This window comes from Strix uralensis, chromosome 27, assembly GCF_047716275.1.
Source record: "Strix uralensis isolate ZFMK-TIS-50842 chromosome 27, bStrUra1, whole genome shotgun sequence".
In the NCBI taxonomy this organism is placed as follows: Eukaryota; Metazoa; Chordata; class Aves; order Strigiformes; family Strigidae; genus Strix; species Strix uralensis.
Window position 1 is genome coordinate 1,467,067 of NC_133998.1, and position 14,739 is coordinate 1,481,805.

At 48.4% G+C, this 14,739-nt stretch overlaps 1 protein-coding gene across 7 annotated transcripts in view; it reads left to right on the plus strand.

Moving 5' to 3' along the window:
- The first annotated feature begins 95 nt into the window (after positions 1-95).
- MARCHF2 (membrane associated ring-CH-type finger 2) overlaps positions 96-14,739 on the plus strand; it is a 39,015-nt gene continuing 24,371 nt past the window's right edge. For 3 of the 7 annotated variants that reach the window (XR_012626590.1, XR_012626589.1, XR_012626591.1), the window contains exon 1: positions 12,924-13,150. Coding sequence is in view for 4 of the 7 variants with exons in the window: in XM_074851990.1 (XP_074708091.1) it covers positions 7,779-7,926; positions 12,924-13,150 (375 nt within the window). In the remaining 3 variants the exon portion in view is untranslated. Of the gene's footprint in view, positions 209-423; positions 7,927-7,951; positions 11,974-12,923; positions 13,151-14,739 lie in introns of those variants that run through there. The other 4 variants (XM_074851992.1, XM_074851990.1, XM_074851993.1 and 1 more) reach the window with 4 other exon arrangements.

Consider the following 14,739-nt stretch of genomic DNA (forward strand, 5'->3'; position numbering starts at 1 on the left):
TGGTCGCGTTGCGACGCCGGCCGGGTTCCGCGCAGCCCATTGGGTGAGCCGGCGCTGACGTCAGCGCAGTGCGGCGCGGGGATTGGCGGGCGGCGGCGACGCCGCTGTGAGGGCGGGCGGTCGCGGGTGGGCGGCGCCCGGCGGCCGCAGGAACCGGCGATGGGGCGGCGCGCGCCGCGCTGAGGGGCCGCGGGCGCCGGGACCGCAGGTACCGGGTGGGGCGGGGCGGTACCTGCGGGGCGCAGGGGGCAGCGGCCACCGCCGGCCCGGCCCGGCCCAGCGCTCCGCTCCCGGCCGGGGGCCGCGCCCTGCCCGCTGCCGGCGGGGCCGGGTCGGGCCGCGCCGCCCTCCGGTGTGGGGCTGCGGCGGCAGCGGCGTCCCGGGCAGGCCGAGGCGGGCGGGCCGCGCTCTGGCCGCCCCGGGGCTGCGGGCCGAGAGCCCTGACAGCCCTTCCGGTGCCCCAGCCGCGCTTCGGGGGAGGGTCTCCGCCGCGGGGGTGTGCTCAGCGCCCCGGTGTCTGGCAGCGTCCCGCCGCCCGTGCTCGGGTGCTGGAGCTGTGCCTCGGGGCGCGCTGCGCCGCGGGAGGATGGCTGACCTGGCCGCGCTCTCACCGCAGCCGCCTTCCCGGGAGCAGCTGTCGCCGGCTCCTCTGTCCGCTCCTGCCGGCCCCGGGCCGCCGGGCGAGCCAGCTGCCCCCGGGCTACCGGGCTTTATTATTGAGCGCTCGCGGTGTCCCGGGCGAGGTCGTAAGCCGGCCCTGCCGTGCCTCCGCCGCCTGCTGAAGGCAGAGCTGCGGCCCCTCTCTGCGGGCCTGCGGCTCTTCCCGGCGGAGGACGGGGAGGGGGCTGGCATCCATCCCCTGCGTGGAAAAGCTGGGGGTGCTGTGTAGAAACTCAACCTGGGAGGAAGATGTTGTAGGCCTGGAGGTTTGGAGCAGCAGGTTTTTTATATCTGTTCGTCAGACTTTGTTTCCACAGGTAGAAGTAGTTATTAGGAAAAGATTTCTTCGCAAGTAGACACCTATGCCTGTTTTTTCCTCCTGTTTTGGAGTGTTACTGGCTCTTGTTCTAATGCATATTTTTGACCTACTGAGTGCTGCGTGGCATGACAGGGAGTGCAGTGTCTTGTAGAGCTTGTTACAGAGATTTCCAAAGAGAGTAAGTTCAGTGTCACAGCAAAATAGAAGAACTTGCTACAGTTGTGTGTTGGAGCACCGGCTGTCTTCCTCTGTGGCATAAGCTTAGAGTTTGTGATTGACTTTTCTTAAACTAGGACCTGTAAATCTCTCTATCTCATTTAAACCAGTTTTCTTGAGGCAACTTAACTGCTAGCAACAGGGGCCAAAACTGCTCATTTGTGGGATCTGTCCAAGGGCCAAGCCTGTGGCTCATGTACGTGAAGATGATTGTGACATTGAAGGTACTTTTCTCATGGTCTCAAATATTTGCTCTTGTCATATGAGCATGTTCTCTATCTGATGGGAAGACCAAGATTAAAAACCGAAATGCCATGTGATGGTCTTTGACTGAGTCTTCTCACTTGTCTGTGCAATTGCCTGTGCTGTTACACCCACAGAAATGGTGCTCGCCTAAATGTGGGGTGACACCCGCGCTATATGATGCTACGGCCCCTATGAGAGTTCAGGCTGTTGTATGACTTGTCCTCTCGGAGGAAGCTGTGCAGAGCTCAGATTTTACAAGGAGACAGGTGGGGTGTCTCTCAAGTCAGTACTGATGATGAGTAACTGGAAATGCCAGGGTTAGCCAAAGCAGCTCTAGCTTTTCAGCAGACTTGTTTGTATTCAGCGCACTGTCCCCGTGGTGTCTGGAGATGAGGCTGTCCTGCCCTGATGTGTGTGTGATGAAGATCTGTCAGTGGGGATGTGCTTCTCATCCCACCCTGTGCCCTTTATTTGCTCATACTCAAGGGGCTGTTTATATCCCCCTCGCAACTCTCCCTGTTACCAGCCCTCACCTACCTCGGGATTCTCATTCTCTGCTTCACTCTCCTTTCAGCAGGCATTTGTGTCTTTCCCCTCTGATATAGTTTCTAGCACTTTCTCAACCTTCTTCCAGGTTCTTGTCAAGAATGCCAGTGATGCCGCTGTGGTAGGTCAGCTCTGATGGCTGTGGCCAGTCCCCTTTATCCACCCTGCTCATGGGGACGTACAACCCTGCTCCGTTGCCAAGCTCGCGCATGCACAGAATAATCCTTTTAACAGCTGGATGTTAGCCTTGTCTTTCCAAGGCTTAAGAGTTTGAATACTTTTTTGCATCTCCAAAGGATTATGGAGACAGCTGCAAGGGAGAGTGTTTGGGGGGCTAGAAGAGCTCTGGTTTTCCAGGTGCATTTGAAACTGTGATGGTGTGTCCCCTTTCAGAAACAGAGGCTTGAAGGGAAAGGAGCTGGGACTGGAAAATCCCTTTGTTGCATGCACTGGAACAGTGAATTTAGTAACTCCAGTTGAGGACACAAGGTGTAACTACCCCCAAGCATGCCTTGTGGAGCATTATAGGCAGCCTCCATCAGTAAGGAAGTGTTAACTTCACTAGGAGTGGACCGGGTGGCACCGGAAACAGCCAAGTGTGAGCTTAATGAGTATACCATGGACGTTAAATACCAGCTGTAAAACCTGGGTTGTCTGTGTGTGGTTAGCTAATTAACACCACTGGCAGTCTTTAAGTGGAAACAGCATTGGAACTAATGGTTTCTTGTTTCTGATGTGTTTGACTGCCCCTTTTTTTGCTGTGGAATTGCACTGAGGCTGCAGAGTGAGGTCACTCCACACAGAATGCCAAGGAGACCATGCAAATGAGCAGTATTACAAATGTACTAATTGTAAATAGCGTTCTTGACTTAATAGATGCTGGAAGAAGGGCTTTCCCATTCTAGGTTATTGATGCTGGCCCCTATCAAGCAAGTGCAGGACAGAATGTTTCCTTGGGAGCATAGATTCCTTGAAACAGCATGACCACAAATGCATCCAGCACAAGCTGGGCGAGTGGAGGCTGGGTACAAGCTCTGAGACTCTGTTAGTTCTGAGCGACTGCTTCAAGTCCTCAGGATGTGACTTCGTAGGGGTTCTGCAGGCAGCGATACAAAGCAAAATGTGCATTTAAGGGATTTTTTTCACTGTTGTTTAAAATAGCTTGACTTTTTACACTAAAAACCATAGAACCTTTTCTTAGAAGACAAAAGGAGGAATCAGGCATCCTGAACTATATGAGTTTATTTTTCCCTCACTTGATTTTGACTCAGCTTTGGGTATTTGGAGATATCAGAGTTTCTGTTTTCTAAACTTTTTTTTTTCCCCTCTCCAGATTAAAGTTCATAACTGGTGGGTCTTTTCTGCCCCCCCGTCTTACTTATTCTGGTTAACTTATGCTTCTGTATGCTCTTAGCTCAAAGCCTTCCCATGAGAGAGAAATGATCTCTGTTTACTTACGTTTGTCCCCTTGAAACCACACTAACCACTTCTAAGTTAGTAAGAAACAGGCACACAGTCTCTGTGATGTAAAAGACAAATAGTATGAAAAATAAAGCCGTGGTTCACTTTTATGTGAAGGAAGTGAGCACAGCAGCAAATTAAGGTGAAGGGTAAGCAAGCAGTTTCCATGAAGCTTGTGTAGAATAGCTTTCTCTGGTGCTAAAATGATGGATTACTCTATGCTGAGGCACAGTTCGAGACAGTTAATGTCATGCATGTGAACAGCAGGTCCTCCACCTCTCCCAGGCTGGTCTTCCCTGCTCCGACTGCAGCAGCGCTGTTCCCTCGGGGAGGATGCTGTCATCCTCGCTCTGTCATCTTTGTGCTGTGTTTGCTGTAGTTAGACCAGGTGGGCTCCAGGTCATCATCAGCAGCAAACGCAGCTCTGCTGGGAGAGGCAGTTACCCACTTGTTGAGCATTTGGGAGGGTGCTTGCCTGTTTATCCCACTGTGTAAAAGTGGGGAAGTTGCTACTGGGCTTCTTACGGTTTTGGCCACTTTTCCTGGTGGTGGAATATGTCCCTTTATAGCTGTGATGGTTACAGGTTGTGAGAGCTCTGAGCACTGATGGTAAAACGCAGAATGGCAAAATCTTGAAGGCATGGACTGACAAAGTGTCTCAGGGCAGGGCCTGAACCCTTTGTACCCTCTACTAAAGTGAATAGCTCTGCGGGAGTTGTACTGACCTGCAGCTCTTCCTACCTGTCAGCTGTGCAAGTGCATTCCTCGCCCCAGACCTCTCTAGGACATGCAGTGTTACAGTTTGGCATCTGTGATTTGTCCCCCTTTTCAATCGAAATAGGCATCTGTAAATTTTCTACCAGATTTTACGTAGCAATTCTAACTGAACTTCAATTCCTGATATAACCCAAGATGATGATGTGTGGTTAACCTCAAGGGCAGGCATGCTGTAACTGCTCTTGCAACTTTAATCAGTTGTCATGAAGTCAGTGATAGACTGAGGGAAACATTTTCCTGCTGTTCCCAAAAAAAGGGAACAAGGGGCAAGGAGCAGTACTGGCTTGGCAAATACGAGTACAAACAAATCAAACCTAAAGTACTTCTCTGGAAATAGGGGAATGCACCAAGCTCTTGCAGTCTTGGCTTTAACACCTATTTCTTTGTTTGAAGCTTTGAGAGCTTTAGTCCTGTTTCAGCTGAAAGCTGTTTGGGTTTAGATTTGAGAGTGGTGGGAGGGAAAATGTAAACTACAATTCTGGCCTGTTCTCAACTTTTATTTCCTCCCAGTTTTTCTTGTACTTCCCTGTAGACAAATCAGTTGAGTCCTGTGTCTCCAGAAAAACTAGAAATGCAGCCTAAACAAAACATTGGAAACTTGAGAGTGAGAGAGATTGGGATTTTGCAGTACTGATACCTATTGTGAAGTTTCACTTCAGGATTGAGGAGGGAATTTGTAGCGGTAAGGAGTGGGCAGAAGGGAGACACCAGTGAAATCAGCTAGGATCAGCTAATCCTCCTCTTTGGCTGACCGTGGAGAGGGAGGATGCTCTCAGCTGGTGTCTGCTTTGGAGCTCTTCAGATGCAGATGGGTGGTGGGGTCAGAGGCTGTGGTGGTGCCTTTGCTGGAAAGCCCTTTGAAAACTGAGTGTGCTAAAGAGATTTGTACAGTGAAAGAGCTAGGTTGAAAAATATAAATAGGCAAGTTAAATTCCGGATCCAATATCTGTTTGCAGATCAGCGCTGCCTGGTTTCGAGCGGTGGTTGCGTGCCGGCCGCACGCGGCTCTGAGCAGTTGGAGCAAGCAGGGCTGCTGCGTGCTGGCAAGTGGTTTGTTCCAGCTCCAGTTTGTCTCCAAGCAGAGCGTTATTATTTGTATAACAGTGTAAATGGTGCTTTATAAACCAAGGAGGAAAACACTGAGGAAAACTCATGTTCTTCCTGGCATGAGATTCCTGATCCTGAAATAATGTTTTGCATCCTTCTGAGTAATGCCCGTTGAGGGACTGACCAGTCCAACGTTGTGTGGGCGCTTCTGTGTTGATCTGGTACATGCATTCCTGCCACGCTAAAGTTGTTTTTTTTCCTGATGTATTACCCAGAGCTGGAAAATCAATTTGCTCTGAGTAAACTAAAACTGCCTGGCAAGTGACTGCATAGGACTGGGTGCCCTTGCGCTTTGTGGTTGCTGCAGATGCTGCCTCTCTTTAAAGGGGAGCTCTCTGAAGCGGTGGGGCTAGGAAGCAGTTGCGTTGTTGCTGCTGTTATTTTGGTAGATGACACGGGTGCAGAGAGAAGTGAGAGGCCACATGGCTCTGGTGCCTTCAGGAGCAGCACTGCTGGGTGGGAGCAGGGCAAGGATGTGCTTGTGGGTGGTGGAACGGTTGTTTTCCCCACTGATGGGCAGCACTTCTGCAAGCATTGCTTTCTGGGCATGAGAACTGATTTTTTTTTTTCACCCTGGTTCATGATTTCAGTAAAACTTTCAAGTCTTACTAATGCATCTCTCTTTCCCCGCAGAAGGAGAGTGACAAAATGCAGAGGGAGGTAGGCACAGGGTCTATGTAGTTGCATGATATAGTGAATTGTGCTGCTGTTCACCTCTGAAATCTGATGTCTTGAATACTCAGAGGAGCAGCAGGTGTTTCTCATGTCCCAGATGGTTTTCAGTTGTTTCCTTATGAAACTTGTTATTAAAATGGCTGAATGGCTGATTTTTAGTTGGAGATACCCTCTGCAAAGAATTTTCTCCTAATGTTGCAATTCGTTTTTCCAGATGTTGGTAATTAAAGTGCAGTAAACTTTCCTTTCATATGGTCTTGTGGAAGATAACAAGTCTCAGAAGATCTGAGATAACTTTGTTCATTTTGGCACTCCAGCTGTAACGCACGGCCTGATCTTTCCCAAGTACAGCTTACAGCAAGAAAAAAATCATCCTTTACGCTTCTCATTTTTATGCTGAGCTTTTTCTCAACATGCAAACTTGAACCTTTTGCTTCTTTTTGAATATTGAGTAACATATTTATGAAGCAACGTTCTTGTAAAATGAAGTTTGGTTGAAAAACAAGGGGGTGAACAACATGATAGGTACCCCGAAATCTGGGGTAAGGGGAGCTCTGCTGTTTTCGCACAAGGCCCATCCCTATGGCCTTGTTTGAAGATTAGGGTTCGCTCCCAGTGGGAGCCCCCTGAGACCTGCAGGCAGTGTTCCACGTGGGTTTCATCTTTGCCTGTTGCTGGTCTGCCAGTGCTGCACGACAGGGTGATGAAGGGCGGCTGCTGCAGAGGTTGATCAGATATGCTGAGAATTTTGGAGAGGTGAGATGTGTGTGGATTCAGGCTTTGGAAAACAACAGTATATTGATCACAAAGGCTGATTGCAATATTTCTTTACCAACAGGGAATAGAAGTCCGATCCTGACAATGTGTCTGTTTGGAAAAAAATTAATAAACCACATTCTGTGGAAGACTGTCTCTTCATCTGTGTCTGGAAAACAAACTGATTTGCCATCAAACCATAGTCTGAATAATCAAGACTTCAGAGAGCTTCTAAAATATGCCTAAATAGTGGCTTGATATAGAGAAGTTTTGGTAGTTTGTCCTCAGCCAGAGCTTAGTAACTGAAGGCTTGTGGTACTATTTCACTGCTGCTGGTTGTGCTGTTGGAATAGTTGAGAGGCAGCAGAGTCGAGTTCCTGGCAAGTAGTAGATAATGTACAAATATGACAAAAACAGGAGTCCAAAAAGGCTGCTTCCTAGAAGCGTCTAACCTCCTCCTGGGTGTTACATGGTTGAACTTGGAGTATCTTATGAATGTTTGAAATTCAGCCCTAGGGATGAGACAGGTAAGCCTCTGGGGACAGCAGCGGTGCTTCACGGTATCTCAGCATGCGTGTTTTGCTGTTAAAGGTGTAGGAGGAGGTTTCTGGTGTGAAGCTTTATTAGAAGGTTCACAAACTCGCAGGATGTTGTCCCTTGATTATTGTTTTTTCTTGCTTTTTGGGGTTTGGTTTGTTCTGAGCCCAGGGACGGGTCTGTCCCGTGAGTGATTCACAGCATTGCTCCACTGGCGCTCTCTGAGGAGCAAGTTAATGCTGAAGTTTTTACAGCACCTCCTTTAGCTGTGACTGTCAACCAAATGTTGCAGGCGAGGCAGGAAATTGAGAAGCTCCTGGGGAGTGAAATGCTTTCCTGTGTGTTATCCACCAAATTCTAAAATGCTTCAAAAGCTGTTGTGCTTTAAAAGTGTTGGGGTATATGTCATGAAATGCTGTGTCACTTTTCTCACTAACAGGGCTTGCTGCACCCTGACTTGTAGGACTGTTGCATTCAGATGACTTCTGAGCATATGACTCACAAGATTTCTTCCCAAGTCCTGGGCGATGTGAGAGTTGTGGTGAGGTCTCACAGCAGAATTCCCCTCCCTGTGTCTGGGGGCACATCTTGTGAAGCTCTAGAGCTATCTTCAGCTGATGGATCAGGTGTGGGCAGATCTGTTGCTGCCTTTTCGGGTGCTTTTAGGGTGTTATGCAGCAGACCTGCAGGGTAACTTTTGGGAGTCAGATAATTGATGTACAAAATCATGTACTTTTTTTTTTTTTAAAGAACAAAAAGATGCTGCAGTCTTCAACCCTCAGCAGAGAGTATGTTTAAACAAACAAAACTGAAAAACAAAGCAGTTTGGGACCGGTTCTTGGGGGAGGGGAGTGTGGTGGTGGTTTTTTTTTTTTCCTCTTTAGATTAAACCACTTGTGCTCCCTGCTACTGTTAAAAGGTTTGCATTTCAGGCCACTCATCGCATCCCACCCGTGCGTAGCTTTGGTGGCAGTATCTGAGGGTGTGTGATCACTGTGGGTGCGAGGGTCTGGCGGCCAGAGCTTGCCCTCTGTGATGTATAGGAGGGGGTACCCTGCCAGTCGCCCAGAGGCCACAGGTATACGCGTTAGGCACTGCAGCCACCTGCAGCAGGCAGAGCTGGGTGCTGAGAGACATATTGCAGGCCTGGGATTGGACTTGGGCCATGGAAAGATGTGTGTTAGCTGGATGAGACAGGGTGTGTGGGAGCAGGTGCTTAGATGTGGTGAAGGAAGCAATTCTTTGTACTTGTCTCCCTCAAGAAGTTTGTGTTCAGATGATCTTAGGGCCCCAGGATTTGGGAAATCCGGTTTTCGTGGTGAAAAGGAAAGCATTGATGTTTGGAAATGCCCTTTAGCACCAAAAACCTTTGGTTCACCGATGACGTTTGCAGGATCATATGATTTGAAAACTCAGTGTCTGCATACCCAAGTTAGCTAAAATGGATTTGGAAAGCAGGCTGGGTAGCCTTGCTCCTGGGGGTTAAACGTCGGCTTGCATGAACAACAGTCAGGTGATCTGCACATAGTGAGTGGGTTACTAACTAAATCTTAAAAAAAAAAAAGGTACTTAGGTGCAGATGGGTGGGTTACGTTGGCTACACAACCTGGCGGTGCTGTAGTGAGGTGACAGGTCTTGGTTACGGTCATCAGGGAAATGGGTTGCTCAGTGAGAGGAACAGACTTAGCTGCTGGCAGCCTTGCCAGGAGGTGGATTTTTTTTCCTGGTGGAGATGTTCCAGGGAAGCTAATCTGTACAGAAGCTGGTGCATATGAGCTGCACCGAAAGAAGGTGGAGCTGGCTCTAGTTCCAATTTGCTCTGTATCCTATCAAAACCTCAGAACTGCTCTGAGGGTTTACACCGCTTGAAATATTCATCATGTAGACAGGCCGCGAGCAGCCCAGAGGAGCCACGACCTGCACCGAACAATTCCCCTTTGCTGTCATCATTTGACCATCAGAGCCTTTCCTGTTGTTGTTCTTTCTCATCTTGACTGTGGCTTTTCTCTTTGTGGCTTTGATCAAGGTATTTTTCTGGCCTGCTATGGTTTCCCTGTCTGGGAGAAATAACTGTCTTATCCGGCTGCAAAGTCTAGATATGCAGAACTGAGCTGGGGGACCCTTTAGCTCCTTGTCTTCTGCTTGTTCCTGCTGGGATGTCTTCTGGATGGAGAGCAGTGGTCCAGCCTGATCTCTACAGTCTTGAGCTGTTCAGTCATTTGAGAGAGTTTTGAAACCCCTGTTGCCCTGTGGATGATATAAACTGAATCACTTGTTGCAATGCCTGAAGAGTGACAAGGGGGATATTTTGCTGGTGTGTTTGGCGTAAGCCGGGTAGCGTGCAGGACTCTGCAGCAGCACCGTGGTCTCTGCCTTGGAGCAGCGAAGAAGCACAAGCTTCGAGGAACCGGCTCATCTCGCTGCACGTGTTTGAGTTCTGGAGTCCTAGTGCATAACTCATTCTTCTGAGCCAACTTTCCACAAACAGGGTTTGTTTTTCTTCAATTTGAGTAATCTCTACAAACTCAGCCCCTTATATCCTGGATCTGCTGAGAAGCTAAGGATACAAAATATTGTTGAGAAGAGACTTCTGATTTATTTGCTCATGTCTAACTGTGGCAGCAGAGGGGATATTGATAGTAAACCTAATGTCTTGGAGACTTTTTTTTTTTTAAATGAGAACAAGAAATGTATCCCTAAGGAGTGGGCTCAGAAATTGCAGCTGCCCAGAAAAAAAAACAGTGTGTGGTTCAAACCAACTGTTTGGGTCTTGATTCTGACTCTGAGTTTGTGGTGTTTCTGCTGTAAGGTTGGGTTTGGGTTCGATGAGCTGTTGACAGTTGTGGAGCAGGCTGCGTGTTGATGAGCTGAGCCTTTAGGGAGCGGGGAAAGGGACTGGCTTGGCTGTACACCATGGTTCATGTTCAGCTGGGTATGAAATTGGAACTGGAGTGCACTGCAGATGTTATCTTTGGATTTCAGCTACTTCCTCACTAACTGTATCCATGAAAATCTTGCTGCTTTTCCTTTGTATTTGCTGAATGGCGTAAGTCAGATATTAAAGCGGTGACTTCAGGTTCCACCCTGGGATGGACCCCGACAAGCAAATGCCAAATAACTTGTAATAGAAAGCCGTGTGTTTCCTGATGGACAGCAGGGTGGTGATTCCCTTTCAGCCCTGAATAGGGCTGCCAGGGCAAGGACATGGTGCTGCCTGTATCTGTCAGATGTGGAGCACAAAGAGCCTCAGTATAAATGCTCCCAGGACACAGGGAGTGAGGGCAGTTTTATTCCAATACTCAGAATGGACCTTTTTCCTCTGGACTTAAAAATAAACAATGTTTTGGCTGAACAAATGGAACCGACCTTTTTATTAAGAGCATATATCTTCTCATGCCTGGTTCAGTAAGAGGCTTTTAAAATTGAAAGAACTCCTTAACTTGCAAAACAGCTGACTTAAGTCATTCCACTGGCATTTATCATCTTACTTTTTGCTCCTTAAAGTTGGAGAGCTTGTAGCCTTTTCTTTTTTTAAAGGACAGCAATAAGAAAAGTGGTTCTAACCCTGTGTGCTCTTTGCACAGGTGGAAAGAGAGGCTGAGTCAAGGTAATGCTGAGTTTAAGTTCTTCCTTAAGTTGATGGAAAGATTCCCATTTGTTTCGATGGGGATTGACCTGCTCACAAGCTTAAGCTTATTCCTGTTCAGATGCAGAGGAAGGATTACAGATAGTTAGCAAGAGCAGCTTTAATAAAGGGATTAGAAACTTTTCTACTAGAAATTAGAAAATATTCCATAACTTGAGGGGATGCTACTAAAGTTGGTGTCTGGCGATGAGACACCAGTGAAGTGCGCTCTCTCTTGAACACGTTCACCATGAAGGGACCCGTCCTGACAGACGAAGCCCTTGGTTGTGTAAGAGTTGCTTAATTTCCAAGACACGAAAGAACACTTGTGCTTTTTGTTTTCTTCCTCTGTAGTCTGGCCAAGCCTCCAACCAGGAACAAGCCCTTATTTTCTTTAGCTATTTTAGTTTGATTTAGGCTTAGCTGAACCTGACGAAACTGCAGTTTCATGGGAATGTTTGCCTCCTGTTGTGCACAGAGATCTTGAAACAAAAAAGCGTTGCCTTGGATGGAATGGCGAAGGTTTGTTTGCCTGCTTGTACCTCCAGGAGATGGAGATTGAAGATTCCCCCCCCACATCCCCTAAATTAAACAAACCTAATTCTTTTCATATTTCTTCTTTGTTAAGTTTTGGGATTGGAGTTATTTTTGGTTGTGGGTTTTTTCCCTTTTAACCTTTTCATTGCTTTCAGTTGAACTTCTGTGGGTTTGTTTCTCTCTTGAAATCCAGCCACCAGGATGAGACTCCATTCCAGCTATGATCCCAGCAGTACTGGTGCACAGGGATTACTGTGCGTGCCTTACATAAGGCAGTCCTGTTTACAGACACAAGGATTTTGGTCTTTACCAGCAGTACAATGTTGTTGGCTTGCGTTCAGCTTGTGACTAATTGTAACCCCAGCTCTTTATTTCTGCACAGCTGCCTCTTAGGGACCAGGCTAAAGGAGATTGGAGAAAATGGGATTTTTCTGAATCTGCAAAGCATGCCTGTCTTTGGGATTGGGATAACCCCTGCCAGGGAGGAACACGGCTGTTGCTGGCAGCTTGGGTGAGCTGCTGCCGTCCCTCAAAGGCAGAGATCTCTCCCATCTGCACGTGGCTTCTCTGAGCCAGCTCCTGATTTGTCATGTTGGGCTTTTTCTCTGCATCTTCCCCCTGATTCTTGCATTTGCTGTTTGTTCCTTGTGTTCTCTTTGCTGGGTGAGTTGCAGAGGTGCTGAAAATGTGATGGTGTGCTTTGCTGTTTGCACGTGACTATTGTAAAAATCATGATTGGTCTGAACAGTTAGAAAGGCAAAGGAGGAAAACTGGCCCTCTGCCCTTTCTGTAGAGCTCTGGGAGGATTTTAATGCTTTTGGGTGGTTAGTACCCCCATGTTCACTGTTGGGATGTACCACATGGGATGTGGAAATGGAAGCGTGTGCATTTCTGTAAAGAAATAAAAAAATATAAAATGAAAGGGGGGGGAGCCTTTTGAGTTTGGTGGACAGGCTTCAAAGGGCTCAGAAAGCACCTGAATGCAGCTGAGAGAAGGGCGTCCCTGAACTGAGCCACGCCAAGTGGTTTAAGTGCTGTGTTCAGGTGAAAGTTTGCAACTTTTGCAGAGTCTATGAACATAAGTTTTCAGGTCAGCTGTAGCCAGAACGACATGGGCCTGTAAGGTTTCTGGTTGCCTTCCTCATCTCTGCATCAGCATGTTTGGTTTGAAAGGCGTCATCAGGTTAAAGGCTGGGTACCAGGAATTCTTGCTGGGAAAGGCAAATTTGCAGTTCTGACACTAAATTATGTAAGTAGGACACTTGAAGGCTTAATTTTATGGTAAGGCAGCCTCACAAAGCCTATTAAAGGGGACAGAGGACTAGCAAAACCCATGGCTGTTGGGGCCCTGGGGTGCTGCCAGCCCAAGTGGGCCTGGAGGAGTGTGGCAAGGGGGGGGGGCCTGTGCCTCGGTCGGGTGTTCTGGGGTACTGGGCTCTCACCCTGGTGCCGTTCCCGCAGGTCTCAGTGCGGCCGGTGCCGGTCCCCGGGGCAGAGGGGCCTGGAGCTGCCATGACGACAGGCGACTGCTGCCACCTCCCCGGCTCCCTCTGCGACTGCCCGGGAAGCGCCGCTCTCTCCAAGTCCGTGGAGGACTCCGACATCGGTCGCCCGCAGTACGTCACGCAGGTCACCGCCAAGGATGGACGGCTCCTCTCGACGGTGATCAAGGCGCTGGGTGCGCAGAGGTAAGGCAGCTTCAGGGAAGGGGCTTGGGATTACTGCATCTGGCCTTTTTTTTCCCCTTTTTATTGTGGCTCTAGGGGTAGAGGGAGACGACAACATCTTGTTTGTGAAGGAGTTCTCTGGGGCACCAATGCTGAGTGTAAATCCTCGTTAGCCAGATGTTTCCCAGGCCTGTGCTCTCTTTGCGGGAGCTCACGCCGTTGCGTGTGCTGGTGAATCGGGACTCACGTGTTCATCAAACCCCCCCAGGCCTGCAGTGTGAGATGGGACAGGCAGCCTCTCACCGTGTGGCTCTGCCAAGGCCTTGCTGAGCAGCAGTGGAGGTGAGATGCCGTGCTAGCAAGGGTAGCGTGTTGTTCATGGAGATGATTAAGGGCTGAAAGTGGAGCACAGCCCCTGTTCCGTGATGGTCAGGGAGTAGAGGCGTGGTGTCGATTTGGAGCCCCAGGGAAAGGAGGGTGTTTGTGTTGCAGGAACTGCAGTGTCCAGCTCTTGCTAGAGGGGATGTGTGGCAGCTTCACTTGCTCAGACTCTTCCTCATGTGACTTACCACGTATTTTGAGCAGCTTCCAGAACAGAGGACACTTGGCAGCATTGTTCAGTCCGGCTAGTGAGACTGGTCACATTTTGTGTTCAAATCCTGTCTGAACAGCTGTTATTTTTTTCAATTAATTTGACCAAGTGTTGATGAGGTGTGAAAGTGGTGACTGCAAACATGGGGGAGGAAAGCAGGAAAGCTAGATGAGAACAGAAGCAAACTTAATTGCTGTATCTAGCAAACCTGGAGCAGGTCAATAAAAAAGCAAGGGGAACTGAGCTTGCTCTCTGACAACAGATAGGCTAGGCAAGAAGTTGTGCAACCCCTTAAAACTTGTGGAAGCTTAAAAATTGAGTGTAGAAACTGCCTGGAATTACAGGTTAAAAAAAAAAAAAACCAGAATTCCTTATGTATCTTCATGGGACACCAGTTTGTTCATTTTGGTGGTGGAGGGTTTCAGTCTCTCTCTTGTCACCAGCACTTAGCAAGGCAAAGCCAGGAGCAGCGTGACTGTACTGGAAGGTTGAATTACTGATACAGCCTGCTGGAAAACTCTGTTTGAGGGTGTATTGTGTGGGAGTGTGGCCAGGCCCCCTCCCCCTCTGGATAGGAAGGAAGGAAAATGGAGTCTGATAAGAATTTTTTTTTTTTTTCTTGCACTGTCAGCAAATTTTTTCCTTCTGGATTGTTTATTGGTAGCCAAGGTTATATTAATGCACTGGAAATATGAAACTTCTCGAACAGGAAGAGAACGGATGAAATACCTTACAGATGCTTTTCTGAGGAAATAACAGATGTACGAGAGCACTGGAGGCTTGGGGTTTTCTTGGTCTGTCCCTGTCACTAAAGCTGTGGGAGCAGACTGTAATTTTGTTGTTCTGATACAGCACTGAGCTTTATGGCAATAATGGTTACAGAACCATCAAATAATTCAGATTGGAAGGGAATTTTGGAGAACATCTGGTCCAGCCTCCTTTCAGAGCAAGGCCAACTTTAAATACGGATCAGACTGCTCAGCCTTGTCTGCTGCAGTTTTCAGTATCTCTGAGGATG